The 21240-nt window shown below is 40.1% G+C and overlaps 1 protein-coding gene across 2 annotated transcripts in view; it reads right to left on the bottom strand.

The window, feature by feature from the left end:
* LOC137028485 (3',5'-cyclic-AMP phosphodiesterase 4D-like) overlaps window positions 1-15980 on the bottom strand; it is a 279536-nt gene extending 263556 nt beyond the window's left edge. For both annotated transcript variants that reach the window (XM_067397315.1, XM_067397316.1), the window contains exon 1: window positions 15924-15980. In XM_067397315.1, coding sequence (XP_067253416.1) covers window positions 15924-15965 — 42 coding nt within the window. In that variant the 5' untranslated portion in view covers window positions 15966-15980. The remainder of the gene's footprint in view (window positions 1-15923) is intronic.
* Between the last annotated feature and the right edge of the window lie 5260 nt (window positions 15981-21240).

Genomic DNA, 21240 nt, shown 5'->3' with positions numbered 1-21240 from the left:
ACAGAGACCGTCTCTGTGACAAAAATACTGAGGAAGAGCATCATTTGTTTGCAGTGTAGAAGCAATAAGCCACTCGAGGATGCTTGTTTATGAGGTGCTGTTACACACAACAGGAAGCAGAGGTTTACTTGTTTATTAAATCAAGCAGCATAGAAATAAATGAGAAAATAATCTGCATATGAGTAGTGTCATCACATGCAGAGCCCTTTATTAAAAGCAGACGGTATTTCCCTGCTGGTGTCGAGAATATATCTCAACGGCCATCTTCATTTCACCTTGATCCTCGGGAGATTGGAATAGGGATAATAAATAGTAAATGATCCCTACAGATTAAAATGCTGATCTGATCTGAGTGTGAAACTTTCAGATCGTTACTGCATAGCCAGAGGCTATTAATTCAATTAAGTGGTTAATTGTTTGAAAAATGTAAATGACTTCAAATAGTCTGATGATGCATGAAGTACTTAAGAGTGAAAGATAAACAGCATGTAGCATGACAACTTCTATACGATTCTGTTGAGAAATGCAGTGGTGCTTGTTTGCAGGAGTTGTGTTTATTTCTTTACAGCATCTAGTATTTATAACGTTAGCACTGAAGTTTACACTATGTACAATTGTTGGTAGGAAGACGCTTTTCAGCGGTTCTGAAAATGGCAAAAAAGTACATTTTAAGGGCTTTGCAATAGACAGAGCACTCTCACTTTTAAAAAATAACTTTCCGAAAATGGTTTTACAGCCTTTTATTTCCTGATTCCAACAGGAACCGCTATACATTTAGAAAACGCTCAGCCACGTTGTGAAAACCCAGGATGACTTCACTTTTTATAACATAAAAATGATGTTCTCAACCATTTTAACTTCATAATATGACAAAATTCAATAGAACAAAACTTGATTATGTCCATTAGGAATTGATTGGCTCATGAAAAATTGGTGGGTCACACCAGATTCTCCAGAAAAACACTGAAAAATGCAGAAAATGTAAATAATTTCAGAGATGGAAATATTATCTTTTGATGAAAGACTATTAAGACATTTTTTTCTGCACAATAACATACACTGATCAATTATTCACAATAAAAAAACATAAATGTGTATTAAAGAGTTGGTTCACCCAAAAATGAAAATAATGTCATTTATTACTCACCCTCATGTCGTTCCACACCCGTAAGACCTTCGTTAATCTTCAGAACACAAATTAAGATATATATATTTTTTTAAATCCAATGGCTCAGTGAGGCCTGAGCAATGACATTTCCTCTCTCAAGATCCATTAATGTACTAAAAACATATTTAAATCAGTTCATGTGAGTACAGTGGTTCAATATTAATATTATAAAGCAACAAGAATATTTTTGGTGCAGCAAAAAAAAAAAAAATTCAAAACACTGCTTCAGGAAGCTTCGGAGCGTTATGAATCTTTTATGTTGAATCAGCGGTTCGGAGCGCCAAAGTCACGTGATTTCAGCAGTTTGGCAGTTTGACACACGATCCGAATCATTATTCGACACACTGATTCATAACGCTGCTTCCTGAAAGCAGTGTTTTGAAATCGGCCATCACTATATCAGTTATTTTGTTTTTGTGGTGCGCCAAAAATATTCTCGTCGTTTTATAATATTAATATTAAACCGCTGTACTCACATGAACTGATTTAAATATGTTTTTAGTACATTAATGGATCTTGAGAGAGGAAATGTCATTGCTCACGCCTCACTGAGCCATCGGATTTCATCAAAAATATCTTAATTTGTGTTCAGAAGATTAACAAAGGTCTTATGGGCGTGGAACGGCATGAGGGTGAGTAATAAATGACATTATTTTCATTTTTGGGTGAACTAACCCTTTAAATAGAGATGCACCAATGTATAGGCCACCGATATTTATCAGCCGATCCATTTAAAACTATCGGCATATTGGCTGAAGTATGTAAAAGCAGGAACACACTAAGCCGACGGTCGGACGATTAAGTTTTCTCAGTGTATTCCGCACCATCGGCTGAAGTTGGTCCTCGTCTGCTTTTTTCCTATTTGACATGTTGACATGTCGGAGCTCATCGGTCCATCGGCCCATCTGATCATTCTGATTGGCTGTTCAGCTACTGCCACCTGCTGGTACGGAAAGACATTTCATCTTACGCAGGCGCAGAACGGACGTGCTACTTGGCTGTTGACTGCCGAGCGTCAGTTTGATGTGTCAGTTTGATGCTGCCGACATGAGCCAACCCCACAGTCTGCTTTCGTCACCACTAGTTTGTCAGCGTCGGCTTGGTGTGTTCCTGCCTTAAGAGAGACAAAGCATCTTGTTTAAAACGTGTTTTTGCAGCGTTGAGCAATGTAGACCATCACAAACATATCTGTTGAATGCAATGACCGTTTAGAAGAGCTTAAGTTAGCATTGGCGTTTTGAGCGGTGAGTAGAATTACATAAATATGGGATTAATAGCGCAGTCAGCTTCATTTATTGTAACAGAACTGCTTGAGATCACGATGAACTAATTAACTTTTTAGTGATTTGCACGCATTCTGAGATGCCAAATACCATGCAAGTATGTAATCTGTCAAAATGAACAGCGGTTTGTGAACGTAGATGCTTTATTAACAAATAATTTATCAGTGTTTATGTTGGGATGTGTAGGTTGTGTGGTGACAAGTAACTTGAAAATATTTAAAGGAAATCTATTTCCAGATGTTCCCTGGAGTTGGTTCACGCTCCGCATATGATCAGAAAATTCATATTTAACGCATCTTGTTTTTTTGGTGTTTAGAACTTGGTCTATTTCAGTAATAATACGGGATGTTATTGTTTTGGTGAAAGTCTGTTTCTCGGATCATAAAAATCAAAATTCAAACAAGCAAATGCTTAATATATTTTGACTTTACCTAAAATTTGACAAACCACACATTTTAAAAACCTCTTCAACGAATAAAACGGCTCAGTTTTGGAATCCTATACAGCCAAAAAAAAAAAGAAAAAAAAAAAAAAAAAGGTTATTTCCCAGAACTGTAAAAACCTTTATTTATAAGACCTTGGAAAATTAGAATGAACAATTCAGGAAATAATGAATAATACATTATCTTGGAAAAATCTTTTCTTTTATTCTACAAATTGTTCTTTTATTCCAGTTGATAATCAAGGTGGTTCAACCATGCCGAAGCATCTGCCAATGTGTGGTGATGAGATAACATCATATTACGTATTGATGTTCTCATTATGCAATAATAAATCATCATTAGCAACGGCTAATAAACAAATCAATTAAGAAGGAAGCCTGAACACAACTGTACGAATGAATCTGATAACAATGTAAAGTACGCTGACATCATGCATCCTGATTTAACAACAAATTAACAGATACAGATGCCCCTCTCATCTGCCGTTTATAGATCCAACTGTGGTGAAGAATAAATCACCTTCTGTTCGAAACACCATAATCGGTTATTTTTTACTGCCCAAACATGCGCCGTTTGCAAGCGAGCGTGGCTGTGTGTCGTACAGATATTAGCTGCCTATTAAGACTCACCTCTCAAGGGTTCGTTAGTAACAGCACAATGAAGAGGGATTATCCCTGCTAAATGTGTGGCCACGGCTCAATAGTCCTTGTCCTCCAGCACTGGACCATTTGTGTAATTGGTTTAAAACTGCAAACCACATACAAATGTATGAATAAGGTGTAGGGCATAATTGAAGCAAACAAAATGAAAGCAGTCGTGCACCTGCTGCACGCCTGGTGTTTATTGTTGCTCTGAGCCGGGTCATTCTCGCTGGCGGTCGCGGCTAAGTTGAATTTATGAGCGTTCTTAAGTAGGTCAAGCTCATCTTCTTTTGAAAGTCTGTGTAGAGTAGAGTTTCTCCTTGGGGACGTTTATTGTTTGCGCTATTGTTTGTTTTTCTGCTGCTCTGCGGCACTTGGGTCATCCTGTAATAAGCAACTCTATTCAGAGAAACAACAGAAAAAACTACATGCTGTCTGGATTTAATGTGCAATCAAATAAAAAGCCCCCATGATCATTAGACTATGTTTTCATAAAGTCTCCTGAAGTCTATATAATAATGAGCAGTGTTTGCCAAGGCAAGCTTTACTACTACTACTATTACTATTGTTCATACTTGGGTGTTTTCAAAAAGAGAAATGCACTGTTTCCTTTCTAAGCACAAATTTTGCCTGGTGGACAAAACTAATAGGGAAAATAAGTCAGATTGTCTTTGATTTACAGTCATATCTAGTGATCTAGAGACTTGGTAGTAAGTTATTTTGAAATGGGCTAATAAGAAACACCCTATCAACCACCTAACAACCACTTGAACACCCTAGTAACCACTCAGAATATCATAGAAACCAACATAACTCTCTTGCAACTGCAAAACTACAATTGGCTGCATGTTTTGTAGGGGCAACCATTTAAAATATCCTACCAACCAGCTAGCAACCACTTGAACATCATTGTAACCACCTAGCAACCACTTGAACACCCTAATAACCACTTGAACACCCCAACAACCACCAAGCAACCAATTGAACACCCTAGTAACTACCTAGCAACCACCCAAAACACACTAACAACTGCTCAGATAGGCAGAGAAACCAAAACAACACTCTTGCAACTGCAAAACTACAACTGGCTGCAAGTTTTGCAGGAGCAACCACTTAAAACTCCCTAACAACCACTTGAACACCCTAGTAACCACCTAGCAACCACCCAAAAAAACAACAGAACACTCTTGCAACTGCTAAACTACAACTGGCTACAAGTTTTGCAGGAGTAGCCACTTAAAACACTCCAACAACCACTTGAACACCCTGGTAACTACCTAGCAACCACCCAAAACACCCTAACAACTGCTCAGATAGGCAGAGAAACCAAAACAACACTCTTGCAACTGCAAAACTACAACTGGCTGCAAGTTTTGCAGGAGAAACCACTTAAAACACACCAACAACCAGCTAGCAACCACTTGAACATCATAGTAACCACCTAGCAACCACTTGAACACCCTAGTAACTACCTAGCAACCACCCAAAACACCCTAACAACTGCTCAGATAGGCTGAGAAACCAAAACAACACTCTTGCAACTGCAAAACTACAACTGGCTGCAAGTTTTGCAGGAGCAACCACTTGAACACCATAGTAACCACCTAGCAACCACCCAAAATACCATAACAACCACTCAGAATGGCCATGAAACCAACAGAACTCTCTTGCAATTGCAAAACTACAAGTGGCTGCAAGTTTGCAGGGGCAAACACTTAAAACACCCCAACAACCACCAAGCAAACACCCAAAACACCCTAGTAACCACCTAGCAAACACCCAAAACACCCTAACAACCACTCAGAATGGCCAGGAAACAAACAGAACTCTCTTGCAATTGCAAAACTACAATTGGCTGCAAGTTTGCAGGGGCAAACACTTAAAACACCCCAACAACCACTCAGAATGGTCTAGAAACCAATAGAACACTCTTTTCACTGCTTAACTACAACTGGCTGCAAGTTTTGCAGAGTCAACCACTTAAAACACCCCAACAACCACCGAGCAACCACTTGAACACCCTAGTAACCACCTAGCAACCACCCAAAATACCCTAACAACCACTCAGAATGGCCTAGAAAACAAAAGAACACTCTTGCAACTGCTAAACTACAACTGGCTGCAAGTTTTGCAGGAGCAACCACTTAAAACACCCCAACAACCACCGAGCAACCACTTGAACACCCTTGTAACCACCTAGCAACCACCCAAAACACCCTAACAACCGCTCAGATAGGGAGAGAAACCAAAACAGCACTCTTGCGACTGCAAAACTACAACTGGCTGCAAGTTTTGCAGGGGCAACCACTTAAAAGACACTAACAACCACCTAGCAACCACTTGAACACCATAGTAACCACCTAGCAACCACCCAAAACACCATAACAACCACTCAGAATGGCCAGGAAACCAACAGAACTCTCTTGCAATTGCAAAACTACAAGTGGCTGCAAGTTTGCAGGGGCAAACACTTAAACCACCCCAACAGCCACCAAGCAAACACCCAAAACACCCTAGTAACCACCTAGCAAACACCCAAAACACCCTAGTAACCACCTAGCAAACACCCAAAACACCCTAACAACTACTCAGAATGGCCAGGAAACCAACAGAACTCTCTTGCAATTGCAAAACTACAAGTGGCTGCAAGTTTGCAGGGGCAAACACTTAAAACACCCCAACAGCCACCAAGCAAACACCCAAAACACCCTAACAACTACTCAGAATGGTCTAGAAACCAACAGAACACTATTGCAACTGCTAAACTACAACTGGCTGCAAGTTTTGCAGAAGCAACTACTTAAAACACCCTAACAAGCACTTGAACACCCTAGTAACCACCTAGCAACCACCCAAAACACCCTAACAACCATTCAGAATGGCCTAGAAACCAACAGAACACTCTTGCAATTGCTAAACTACAACTGGCTGCAAGTTTTGCAGAAGCAACCACTTGAAACACCCCAACAACCACTGAGCAAACACTTGAACACCCTAGAAATTACCTAGCAACCAACCAAAAATAACACTCTTGCAACTGCAAAACTAGCATTTGTTTCAAGTTTTGCAGGGTCAAACAATTAAAACACCCAAACAACCACCTAGCAAACACCCAAAACACCCTAACAACCACTCAGAATGGCCTAGAAACCAACAGAACACTTTTGAAAGTGTAAAACTAGCATTTGTTGCAAGTTTTGCAGGGGCAACCACTTAAAGCACCCTAGCAACCACTTAGCAATTACTCAGAACACCCTAGGAGCCGCCCAGGACACCACAGCAACCACACAGCAAACAGTTTTGGAGTGGAAAGCAGCTCTCATATTTTCTTTAGTTGTCCTCTAAAATGAGAATAGTTTTTCTTGCAGGTGTAACAGGACAGTAGGCAGCACTGTGTGTGAGAAAACAGTGCTAGAGGTTGTTAAAATGGGTCGGCAGTAGGAGAGCCCCATTTATATAGTAAGTGGCAGGGATGGGTGAAGGGTACACAGTCAGATCTAGTATGCCGAGCCGGCTTGTCTTTGACAGGCTATTCGACTTTGTGGCTTCTGCAGTGTGTGGGCGCCCTTGCCCCATTACTGCAGCTCGTACACAAGCAGCCTTCCAAGTGTGTCATCCAGACAGCCGTCAGGGCCTGAGCCTAATGTACTGCAGCAGCGGCGAAACAATCTCTGCCACCACCAGAGGGGATGTACGCACATGTCCACACTGCTGCGATTAGACAGCGCCCGACTACAGCACGGAAAGAATGACACAGCCTGGTATGCATACAGATCTCTCAATATCTCACAGAAGCACTATGTGAAAGTATCGGCATTGTTATTCCATGCTGCCCTTAGGCGCTGGTGAAATTTCAACCACAAATGAGGTCACGTGACTGGGTGAATCTCACGTAACCTGCCAAAAACTATACTTCACCAAAGATCTAAATAAATAAATAAATCATCTCTGCATAAAGAAAATGCTGCCTATTTGTGAGAGCATTATTTATACAGCATAGGTTGCACAGCTTTAATTTATTATTCTATTAAATAAAAATTATATTGTAGTCAATTTTGCTGTAATGACTCACTATTAAAAAATATCAAAAGAAAACCATCCAGACATGCACATCACAGTAATGTAATGCAGGGGTATGTGAAATATTAAATAAGTCTAAATAAATCAACATAAAAAAATCTACATGGTCCTAAACATACAGGTTTCAATTTCTTTATGTAAACAATTATTTATTTTTTCTTCCATTTTTCACACCCATTACACACACTTCCTTTTTGAATTTATAGGTAAAATGTGACCTGGACAAGTTTTCTTGAGATTTACGAGAATAAGACTGCGCGAAAGAACACCATAATCATTTTTCTAAACAAATAAAAAAAATAATAATAATTTTAAATAATCTTTGCATAAAGAAAATTTCTGCCTATTTTTAAGCATATATTAATACAGCATAGGTTTTACTGCTTTAATTTATGTTGATTTTAATTTAAAAAAATTATTGTCAATTTATATATATATATATATATATAATGTAATGCAGGGGTATGTCCTAATAAATGTGTCTAATTAAATAAATAAATTAAAATGAATAAATAAATTGTTTTCATAGATAAATTGTCTGTCTAAAAAAATATATTCAAAACATTGGTTTCAATTTCTTTATTTTATATATATATATATATATATATATATATATATATATATATATATATATATATATATATATATATAAAGATAAAGAAATTTAAACAAATATATATATATATATATATATATATATATATATATATATATATATATATATATATATAATTTCCCTTTTGAAATTAGAGGTAAAATGAAACCTGGACATGTTTTCGTGAGATTTACCCGACTAAGATGATCGTGGCAAGTGTCATTTTGCGTACATTTATGCAAAAGAACACCATAATCATTTTCTATTAAAAAGATACAGGAAGAGCGTTTGTTTGATAAGTGGGCTGCTGAGTGCGTTTGAAAGGCAGATGCTGTGTTGCAGTCTTTTGATCTCTGAAAATTTCAGGCCACTACTGGTAAGATCTTCTTCTATTACTGTTAATCAGATCGGATTGATTGAATCAGGAGCTATCAGGATGCGATCAAACACGTGGGACTCCTCACCACGGCTAATGTACTGCTCTGAGGTCAGTAGAAATGTGTGTGTGTGCGGATAAAAGGATGCTGACGTCTATTTGACAGACAGATGCTACATGACATGCCTGTGTACGGATAAACGCAAACCTCTGAATATTAGCTTTTGTCAAAAGGGCATATTGTCAACCACTGTCTGAAAAAACAGGATGTGCCCTTTACAAGAATCAGCCAATAACTGCGCACCGATGGCAAAGCAACACGGCGGAGAGAGTTGATTAAGGAAAACAGTGGTACATTGCTGCTGCGCTCTAGATGATTCAATATACCAAACATTAAAGATACAGAATGAACAATAAAATAAGAGATGGAAAGCAATTAAGGCTTCCAATGACTTATGAGAAGCTATTCTATTGGCTTTTATTGCTCAGAGGTTGCTTTTTCAAAGCTTGGGAGTATTAATGGAGCTCTCCATTAAGTTTTACTTATATATCAACTTTGGTTCAAGTGTTTCTATGGAAGCTTCTTTTTGCGAGATATAAAGTCAGAATTGCATGATATAATCTCGCAAATCTGACTTTCATAACTTGCAATTCTGATTTTATATCACACAATTCTGACTTTATATCACACAATTCTGACTTTATATCATGCAATTTTGAGGAAAAAAGTCAAAATTGTGTTATAAAAGTCAGAATTGTGAGATATAAAGTCAGAGTTGCGAGTTATAAAGTCAGAATTGTGAGATATAAAGTCAGAGTTGCGAGTTATAGGGCCCTATTTAAACGATCTAAACGCAAAGTGTAAAGTGCACTGCGCAGGTGCACTCAGGGCGTGTCCAAATCCACTTTTGCTATTTTAACGACGGAAAAACGGTCCGTGCGCCGGGGCGCATTTTTGAAATGGGTTGTCCCTATTCTCTTAATGAGTAATGGGCGTAACGTTCAATAAACCAATCAGAGTGTCATCTCCCCTTCCCTTTAAGAGCGAGATGCGCTCGCGCCATGGCGGATTGCTATTTACATACCGGAATTTGTTGGCGGAAAAGCTGAACGCTTTTCAAGCGAAGAAACTGATCTGCTCGTGCGCAAAGTTAAAGCGCGCGAGCAGATCATCTACGGGACAAGCAGGATATAACATTATATATATTATATAATTATATATTATATAACATATAACATTATAAAATACATTGACTTATTAAACACACCGATTCAACTGAGGAGTTCAACGCGTGATGTTTTGCTGAAATTACCTGTTAAGTGGCCAGTCAATCTTTCAGTCGTCTGCGTTGGATGCAGGCTTTCAAATAGCTCCGCGCGATCAGTCAGTTAATATGTGTGTGTGTTGGCACGATTGTTCAATTAATTAGCCAGTTTCGTTCATCATTATAAGTAGTAATAGGCTGAATTGAAAATAGGTATCCTAATTCTAATACACACAATGACTATTCATCATTACATTTTTATATTTATGTAGCCTACACAATAATATTCTTTTACACTGTAATCCTTTTGTTTTTAATATTTGGCATATTTGTGTGATGCGTATCCCTGTGCGTAATAAGCAAAGTCAACGCGCACTGTGGACGCGCCCAGAGGTGCAGTTTCTACCAACGCGCTCTAACAAAAAAATATTGCGCCATTGACTTTAGACTTTAGACCAGGTTTGAGTTGGTCTATTGCGCAGTCTATTTTCAGCTCCTTAAAATAGCAATGCGCCGGCAATGCGGCTGAACACACCTCTTTTTTAGACCAGCACGCCCATGGGCGCACTAACTGGCGCAAATGCATTTACTAATTTAAGGACGTGGTGCTGAACGGGAAAACGCGAACGGCGCCGGACGCAAACTAGCAAACACACTTGCGCTGCGCCTTGCGTCGCATTGCACCGGGTGTATTTTAGGGCCCATAAAGTCAGAATTGCGAGTTATAAAGTCAGAATTGCGAGTTATAAAGTCAGAATTGCGAGATATAAAGTCAGAATTGCAAATTACAAATTCAGAATTGCATGATATAAAGTCAGAATTGCGAATTACAAAGTCAGAAGTGCGTGATATAAAGTCAGAATTGCGAGATATAAAGTCAGAATTGCGAGCTATAAAGTCAGAATTGCGAGCTATAAAGTCAGAATTGCGAGCTATAAAGTCAGAATTGTGAGATATAAAGTCAGAATTGCGAGATATAAAGTCAGAATTGCAAATTACAAAGTCAGAAGTGCGTGATATAAAGACAGAATTGCGAGATATAAAGTCAGAATTGCGAGCTATAAAGTCAGAATTGCGAGATATAAAGTCAGAATTGCGAGATATAAAGTCAGAATTGCGAATTACAAAGTCAGAATTGCGAGTTATAAAGTCAGAATTGCGAATTACAAATTCAGAATTGCGAGTTATAAAGTCAGAATTGCGAGTTATAAAGTCAGAATTGCGAGTTATAAAGTCAGAATTGCGAGTTATAAAGTCAGAATTGCAAATTACAAATTCAGAATTGCGTGATATAAAGTCAGAATTGCGAGATATAAAGTCAGAATTGCGAATTACAAAGTCAGAAGTGCGTGATATAAAGTCAGAATTGCGAATTACAAAGTCAGAAGTGCGTGATATAAAGTCAGAATTGCGAGATATAAAGTCAGAATTGCGAGCTATAAAGTCAGAATTGCGAGTTACAAAGTCAGAATTGCGAGATATAAAGTCAGAATTGCGAGTTATAAAGTCAGAATTGCGAGTTACAAAGTCAGAATTGCGAGATATAAAGTCAGAATTGCGAGTTATAAAGTCAGAATTGCGAGTTATAAAGTCAGAATTGCGAGTTACAAAGTCAGAATTGCGAGATATAAAGTCAGAATTGCGAGATATAAAGTCAGAATTGCGAGATATAAAGTCAGAATTGCGAATTACAAAGTCAGAATTGCGAGTTATAAAGTCAGAATTGCGAATTATAAATTCAGAATTGCGTGATATAAAGTCAGAATTGTGAATTACAAAGTCAGAATTATGAGTTATAAAGTCAGATTTGAGTGTAATTGCAAGTTTTTATGATGTAATTCTGACTTTATAATCCGCAATTGTGAGTTTATATCTTGCATTTTTGAGAGATAAAAGTCACAATTACCTTTTTATTTTTTATTTAATGGCGTAAACAATGTTTCTCCTAAAATCCCTTTTAAGGAATAGAAATATATATATATATATATATATACTGTATATATATAAATATATATATATATATATATATATATGTATATATATTATATATAAATATATATATTATATAAATATATATATTTATATATAAATATATATATATATATATCAGTGTTTCCCACAGGATTTTGTGAGACTGTGGTGGGTGGACATCGGTTCCTCTAGGGGGTCCGGGGGCATGCCCCCCCGGAGGAAAATTTTGTACATTTTAAATTTGAATGCATAAATCTGGTGTATTCTGAGAGCAAAATTATGTGACTAGATCAATAAAGAAATTTGTTCTCTTGTAAACAATTTTGTGCTCTAAAAGTAATTTATTTACTGGTGATGGTGGGGCACATTAGTCATGTACACAACATATAGTAGGCTAAATGAATGTAGAGCACACATTTAAACCATTAAAATATGTATGGTTACCTTTGTTGAATTAATTTATTAGTGGGAGCCTGTATCTTTGATTTGTTAACCAATCCAGAATGCACTAAACACACCATCTCATTATAGAGAAAAATAACAATGAATAAAAATATATTCATAAGCTGACCAATAAATAAATAAGTAAACTAGGTGAGTATATAATTCAGCAGCAAAAAAATATTCTAGCCTAAAAACTTTGCACAGTAATTTTATAAATCCAAATGTTAATAAAAAGTTTAAAATTACTATTTGTATTCTGAAATGAAAAAACGATTTATATTAGATTTATATGTAAATAATTAAATGTATTTATATTAATGTAACATTAAAAGGTGCTTATTTTAAATGTATTGTGCAGCTTTTTAATGGGGCAACAAGCTATAGATACGACAGAACAAAATAGGCTATTAATAATCTTTCAGTGTGCAAAACCATGATAACATGAAACGCTTCAAATCAGCAGCACAAACCGCTAATGCGCATCCCGGGTGCAGAATGATGCGCTCGAAGCAATATCGAGTCAGAGCGCGCAGTTGTGCTGCGCATTGAAAAGTTCACGGTACAAAGAGAATCCCTGTTTACATCTGACTGTATCTAACAGTTTATTAATCATATGGTTCTTTCATTTTTAAATTCCAGTTATTGTGCGTGTGACACGAATTCATAGTCCTTGTGTTGTGCGATCTAACAGACATCCTGTAGCCAGAATGATGACATCGTTCAGAAACAGCAATAAACTCCAGCAAGATACAGTCATTTTATGCAAATCCGCAGCTCTTTATATACATATCAAGTATTATAATGGGAATATATCATATTGGAGAGTTTTACCGTCCTGACTGTCGTTACCGAACGTGACGCGCTGTTTGAGTGCTGAATGATTGACAGCTGTAGCGGAGGGAAGACAAGTTTCTGACCGTGAACTTATCGATGTATATTTCTTCTGTCCCTCACATGAAGCTATGGAATGGCTTCAGATGACTGTGAATATAGTACAGGAACACTTAATTGGTGCTAGTCTACTTATTTTGCTCTATGTCTCCCACTTTTGCCATATAAAAGAGCGCAATTATCAGACGGTAATTTATATATCGCGACAAACCTAATTTCCGTTTCATTCTGAGACTGTGGCGGGACAAATTAGAATATGGCGGGCCGCCACAGTCTAGTCAATGTATGGGACACACTGTATATATATATATATATATATATATATATATATATATATATATATATATATATATATATATATATATATATATTTACAACATTTATTAATCTTTGTTAAATATTAGTTAATAAAAATGTTCATGTTAGATTACAATGCATTAACTAACAGTAACAAATACATTTTTTTAAGTTTATTAAGTTTATATTTTATAAGTATTGTTCATTCTTAGTTCATGTTAACTTAAGTTAAAAATAATAGTTTAGTTTTATTTATTTCAGTACTTCAACTTACATTAAACAAAAATGAGAAATGTTGCCTTGGAAAAAAGCTGAAATAAAATAACTTTTATATTTATTTTTTTATTTCATTTATTGTTTATTTTATTTCAAGTTTTTATGGTTTTAGTTTTAGTTAACGATAATAACCATGATACACACTAATCAGGCTGTGATTGATGTACAGTAAGAGTATAGAGCTATAAAAATAATCAGATCATTTGGTTTGAAGAAATGTTTGAGTTCATATTTAAGATCTCAATTTAAAATAAGGTTCTCTTCTGAAGCTCACATGTGAGATTACTGGGGGACATTTTCCTCACAAATAAGGAAATCTGAAAAGCAAGAGACTTACAATTTTTCTCTTATTGCTGTCTAGAAGGATTTTTCATTTCTACCGGAAGTCACCCTCCAACTTGACTCAGTGCACCTTCGCTCTGAGATCCCATTTGGAGACGTAATTATAAAAGCACTTAAAGTCTGTCGGCGCAAACGCACTCGTCCTTGCTCGTGGTGCTGTGCGCCCTCATTTAATACATTACAAATGATCTGCAGCTGCACTGCTGGTCACGCTTGACGTTGATGCTTCCTGGCGATGCAGAAAGTGACGTGGGGAGTGAGAATGTGACGGGTCTGTTGATCTTACACCTCTCTGTCACATTAAAGCTGTCCAATGGTGACACACTCTTCCATCACAAATCACATGGCTGACCAGAACACCTTCAAAACACAGTGCTCCATTTAGCAGCGGGTGCACAGACCAATTGAGCTGATTGTGAATTATATGGGCAAACATATTTAAATATGAAGTATTTAAAGGGGTCCTTGTTGTTGTTGCCATGTCGTCATTTTATCCCGGACTGCTTCAAAAAAGATTAACATGACGGCACATGCTAGTTGATGAGTAAAATCAACATAAACCTATCCAGTAACCATTCTCTCCACCAGTGTCGACTCCGGTTTGAACAATGTAAGGCTGAACACTGTCATCATTTTGGCTGCGTGAGATTCTCCAGCTTTGTTGTTGTTGAGCTGTTAAAGCTCCGCCCTCTCCTTGGAAGGGGGCGGGAGCAGCAGCTCATTTGCATTTAAAGGGACACACACAAAAACGGCGTGTTTTTGCTCACACCCAAATAGGGGCAAATTTGACAAGCTATAATAAATGATCTGTGGGGGATTTTGAGCTGAAACTTCACAGACACATTCTGGAGAGATCAGAGACTTATATTACATCTTGTGAAAGGGGCACTATAGGTTCGCTTTAAAGTATTGATGAATTTAAAGTCACAATGAAATGGCATTGGCAACCAATTTCCTTAAATTTACAAAAAAATATCCTACTCAGTATTATTGTCTTGTTTTCCACTATAAATATCTAAACATTCTTTAATCAAAATACACTTACTTGAGAAGCAAATACAAATTCCCAAAGATATTAAGTCTCAAAGTATGAAAACTAACTGGGTTTTTGCTGAAAATAATAAAATATATCTGCCAATGTGGTCAGAAAAATAAACAAATTTTCCCTTTGAATTAAGTTTACTTTTCTGACCCCATTTTCTCCCCTTGTTTTAAGCATAAACTCACTCAATTATGAGACATTTTTCATGAAGTAAGACTTAACATCTTAAGTCATTTTGCTTCTCAAGTAAATGTGTAAATGTGGGGGAAAAAATACTTTTAGCAGTGAACGTATATTATGGGATTTGATTTTATCCATCAGGAATTTATTGTAAATTATTTTATGGAAAGGTTATACAGGAAAACGTTTTTAGGGAATAACGTGGACCCGATGAATCATTCACAATAAGAAAGATGTATTAAGAAAGTAAATAGAGCTCCTTTGATTTCATTTTGACTTTAAATGAGGTAGTGTAATTGCTTCTGGTGCTGTCGTTCTGTAATGAGTCAAATCAGAGGTGCATTTCATCCGCAAACCGTTTTTCCTCACAAAGTCTTGAATATTACATATTACTCCCAGAATGAGTCATCAGACCTCAGAGGCAAAGAATGATTGCAATAAAAAAACAACAACAGTAGAGAACATACGGTAAGAGTGCAGGCTGTTCCACCACTACAGACTTTCTCTATGACAAATTAGAGGAATTTAATAAAATTGCTTCACCCCATTCCCAAGATTCCCATTATGCGAATGTATTCCTCATTTACACTTTATACAGTGAAACTACAGGAGTACTGAAATGCACTCACAGTCCCCAGGGAGTCTGTCGGTGTGCAATCGATCTTTTTCATCCTGCCAGATGCTCCAGCATGTAATTCCTCACACAGTCAAAGAGCTGAAAGAGAAAAACAAGAATAATGCTGGTCAAAGAGGCAAAATAGACTTGGTAAAACCGCATTTGACATATGGGAGAACAATAATTAACGAATATTGGGACCTGCTTCATCTAGGCAACCATTTTAGGCATACAAAATAATGTAATGAATAAATAAATGCATAAATAAATACAAACAAATAAATAAATGCATTAACATTTAATGCATAATTAACCTAATAAATAATTAGTGATGCACCGAAACTAAATTTCTCATACCGATAGCAATCATTCAGAGTGATACCAATAACGAAACGATAGTTTGGGGGTTCTGCTTTTTAAACCTCCTTTTAAATTAATAATAATTTCATTATAATTAGTAATGAATCATTATTTTTTTAATTATTATATTTTGAAAGAAACGCAAATAAAAACTTTATTTTCTCCATTTCATCAACTTTAACTGGTAGAATTTATAAACATAAAAATGTAAACATATCCTCTTTTGATTGACAGGATATATCGGCACTGACTATCGGCCGATAGCTGATAGTGTGAAAATTTGCTTTTATCGGCCGATACCGATTATTAGCCAATATATCGATGCATCTCTATAAATAATTGCATAAATAAACAAATGCATTTAATTGCAATGAAAAAAATTCATGTATAAATTAGGGATGCATGATATATCGGCCACCATATCAGTATCGGTTGATATATGTTCATTTTTAACGTTATCATTATCGGCCCAATAAGAAAATTTGGCCGATATACTAAAAGCTGATATATAATGGATTATTTCCTTCAGCTGAGACACTTCAGATGTGCACTGTTCACCATGATGATTTGAATTGCATGAAATATGATTGGAGTCTTCGAAAATGAAAATCCAGTTAAGTTCAACATGTGCAGCGCAAGTCTGTCATATCGGCTACATAAAATTAAATGAGAACATTATAATTGTGTTCTTGGGACATGACTGTTAATGATGAGACTTTTGATTTTGTAATCAGGCTCTCAAAAATTATATAAAAAATTTGATTTAGATTTAATTGCCAATATATCGGTTCCCTTTCGTGGGAACTATCGACGCTACGTCGGATGACGTGATGGGAACCCTCTGTATTTTTGTGTTCGTGAAGCACCTCTGTATCCAACCAATGAAAAGACGCGACGTCAGAGGCGGGTGACGTCACGGATCAGGAAGCTATAAAGCACACCTGAACACAAAGCACGCCAGCTTCTGTTGTCTTCAGCAAGCGTTCTCTGTATCTTGTCTGTCTTATTTATTGTTGTCTGTCTGATATATATATATACATATTCACACAGTGATCTCTTCGTCCGAGGACAAGAGTTTCAAAGCACAAAAATAAGACAAAAAGCATTATGGCGGAAAAGCAGCAACAGTTTAAAAAGTGTACTCCTCCTTGTCCACGCTACATAGTGACAGGAGATTCACACGACATGTGTGTGAAATGCCTGGGGGTTGAGCATGCACAGGCGGCTCTCGAGGGAGCCGTCTGTGTACACTGCGATCAGCTCACCCTCAGAGTGCTGCGATCTCGCCGGGCGCTCTTTGAGGAGGGCGCCGAGGCGAGTGTTCCCCCCGCGGGTCTGGTCCCGCTGTTGCCGAGGCACAGCGAAGGCTGCACTCGTGGGGTTCACAGATGGATCTAGCAGAGGGGGAAGAGACGGGCACTGCCCTATCGCTTCCCTTACCTGCTAGACCCAGTGTCTCTTCTTTGGTGGCGGAAGCACGCGTAGCGGTTTCTTCCCCCGAAGAGAGGCACCGATGCTTAACATATCTTCCTCCGAGGAGGTTGATGTGGAGAGCGTCGATGAGGAACCGCCATCCTCATCCCCTGCTTATGAGGAGCTATTAGAGGTAGTGACCAGGGCAGTAGAAAAGTTAAAAATCGACTGGCCCGCGGAAAAAGCTGAAAATAAACCAAAAAGTAAGCTTGATGAAAGGTTTCTTCCCGCGCGGTCACTACCTCAGCGCCGGGGTCTGCCGTTTTTTCCCGACCTCCACACCGAGGTGTCGAGGTCGTGGAAGAGGCCAGTACAATACAGACTGTACAGCCCGCAGACGTCACTATATAGCAATATAGTTGGGCTGAAACGTCACGGCTATGGGGCGATGCCTCGGGTCGAGGAGACGCTCGCGAGCCATCTCTCACCCGAGCCCACATCGTCCCTTAAGACCCGACGCTGCCCACCAAGCCCCTAAAGACAACTTCCAGCTTGGTGGGCAAGGCTTATTCGGCGGCAGGTCAGGCGGCGGCATGCCTTCATACCATGTCTATCTTACAGGCATACCAAGCCGACCTGCTGGGGGAAATTGATGACACTGGGGAAGCGTCCTTTGAGGCTATTCACGAGCTCAGAAAGGCAACAGATTTAGCTCTCCGGGCCACCAAGGAGACGGCCAAATCCATCGGCCGCTCTATGGCAGCCCTGGTGGCCACGGAGAGGCATCTCTGGCTCAACCTCTCAGACATCAAGGAGAGAGATAAAAATGTTCTCATGGACGCGCCGCTGTCTCCTGATGGCCTGTTCGGCGACGCAGTGTCAACTGTCGTCGACAGGTTTCAGGAGACACGAAAGCAGACAGCGGCATTTTCTAAAATTATTCCCCGCCGCTCTCATCCCCCGAGGCTGCTGGGCGGGAGCAGCCTCGGCCGACAGCCAGCTCCTCAGCACACAGGGTGCAACAAAGAGCCAGTGTCGCCTCCCGCGCTCCCCCACAAAGATTTGGGGGCCGGGGCGGGTGGCACAGGCGAAGCCTTCCGGAGGTAGGACGGATCTGAGGACCGTCATTATCTCCCGGAAGGCTTCAAAGAAGAGGTCCTGACCTTTATAGTGCAGGATCTCTCGAGGGCAGCGCCCTCCGGGGGATTCGGATATCGGGTCCCTCCCGGTGCCCTCAGGGGACCGTTCTGTCAACCCTGCCACCCAGCGTGCGTCAGGGCACAGCGGTCTCCGCCGATCCTCCGAGGAGGGTTGGCCAGCACGTGATTCGCCTGTCTGCCGGTGCGCCGCGTCAGATGGACGAGCCAAGTGCTCAAAAACACCAGAGACCAGTCTCGAGAGACTGGTTCCCTTAGTAGAATATTTGGAAGAGTGGAAAAATCTCCCGAATGTTTCGAAGTGGGTACTGCTCATGGTAGAACAGGGCTACAGAATTCAGTTCGGTTCACGACCGCCCAAGTTCAATGGGGTGCTTCCTACGGTGGTAACCCCAGAGCAGTCTCTGGTGATGGAGCAAGAAGTAACGACGCTTTTGCAAAAAGGGGCTATAGAAAGGGTTTCCCCTCCCAGCAAAATGTCGGGCTTTACAGCCGCTACTTCATTGTTCCGAAGAAGGATGGAGGGTTGCGTCCGATCATAGATTTACGTGTGTTAAATCGATCAGTAAGGAAGTTGAAGTTCAAAATGCTTACACTCAGACAGATCATCCCTCAGATCAGGTCCGAGGACTGGTTTGTAGCGATAGATCTGAAAGACGCATACTTTCATGTATCCATCCATCCTTCACACAGGAAGTTCCTCAGGTTTGCTTTCGGGGGCGAAGCTTACCAATACAGGGTTCTTCCGTTCGGCCTATCCCTCTCACCCCGCACGTTCACGAAGTGCGTGGATGCAGCACTGGCTCCGCTGAGACTCCAGGGCATCCGCGTGCTGAACTATATCGACGATTGGTTGATACTAGCTCAAACAGAACAATTGGCAGTTCAACATCGAGATGTTGTTCTGTCGCACATGAAAAGGCTTGGGCTGAGGCTCAACGCCAAAAAGAGTGTGCTGGTCCCAAGTCAGGTTGCAAACTATTTAGGTGTAATCTGGGATTCCACCACGATGCAGGCGCAGTTGTCCCCTGCTCGTGTGAGTTCCATTCTCGGGGCCGTGAAAGGGGTGAAATTAGGCCAGTCACTCACTGTAAAACAGTGTCAGAGACTGTTGGGTCTGATGGCAGCTGCGTCCAACGTCATTACTTTTGGCCTCCTGCACATGAGACCCTTACAGTGGTGGCTCAGGACCAAGGGGTTTTCCCCCGAGGGGAAATCCTTTTCGCATGATCAAAGTCACGCGGCGATGCCTTCGTGCTCTGGTCATGTGGAAGAAGCCTTGGTTCCTAACCCAGGGACCCGTGCTGGGGACTTCTGGTCGTCGTGTAATGCTTACGACAGATGCTTCCCTCACGGGCTGGGGGCGATCATGAGTGGTCGCTCGGCTCAGGGTCTTTGGGAGGACCATCAGCTCTCCTGGCACATAAATCGGCTGGAGATGATGGCGGTGCTTCTGCACTGAAACACTTCCTCCCGACCTGAGAGACCATCATGTGCTGGTCCGAACGGACAACACTACGGTGGTCTCGTATATCAACCATCAGGGGGGTTTGCGGTCTCGCCCATTATCAAAGTTGGCCAGTCGCATCCTCCTCTGGTCCCAGGGAAAGCTCCTCTCGCTGAGAGCAGCCTACATCCCCGGGCGGTTGAATGTGGGAGCGGACGCCCTGTCGAGGCAGGGCACGAGATCGGGGGAATGGAAACTCCACACCAAGGTGGTGGAGTTAATATGGAAAACTTTCGGTCGAGCTCAAGTCGATCTTTTTGCCACAGAGGAGTCAGCTCAGTGTCCTCTGTGGTACTCACTTCAACACCCAGCACCTCTAGGGCTGGATGCCATGCTACAGGCGTGGCCGAGGCTACGTCTGTATGCATTTCCCCCAGTCTCAATGCTCCCGGGAGTTCTGGAAAAGGTTCGCCAGGAGAAGGTCGACCTAATATTGGTGGCCCCTTACTGGCCGACCAGAATATGGTTTTCGGACATAATGTCTCTTCTGCACGGCTCTCCCTTAGAGCTTCCCCTCAGGCAGGATCTCCTGTCTCAAGTGGGCGGCACGATTCTCCATCCCCGCCCAGAAATGTGGAAACTGTGGGCCTGGCCCCTGAGGGGGCAAGGCTCATAGGATCTGGTCTCCCAACTGAGGTTGTGGAGACCATCCTTCATTCCAGAGCTCCCTCCACGAGGAAGTTGTACTTATACAAATGGAAATTGTTCTCTGTGTGGTGTGAACAACATAATTTGGACCCGGTCCATTCTTCAGTCTCAGACGTGCTTCGGTTCCTTCAGGAAAAGTTCTCGGAAGGTTTAACCCCTTCCACGCTGAAAGTATATGTGGCCGCTATTTCGGCTCATCATATTCCTGTAGGGGCTCCTCGCTGGGTCGAGACCCTCTAGTAGTA

Source organism: Chanodichthys erythropterus, chromosome 10 (genome assembly GCF_024489055.1).
Source record: "Chanodichthys erythropterus isolate Z2021 chromosome 10, ASM2448905v1, whole genome shotgun sequence".
Classification (NCBI taxonomy): Eukaryota; Metazoa; Chordata; class Actinopteri; order Cypriniformes; family Xenocyprididae; genus Chanodichthys; species Chanodichthys erythropterus.
This window is presented reverse-complemented; position numbering and strand designations above follow the sequence as displayed.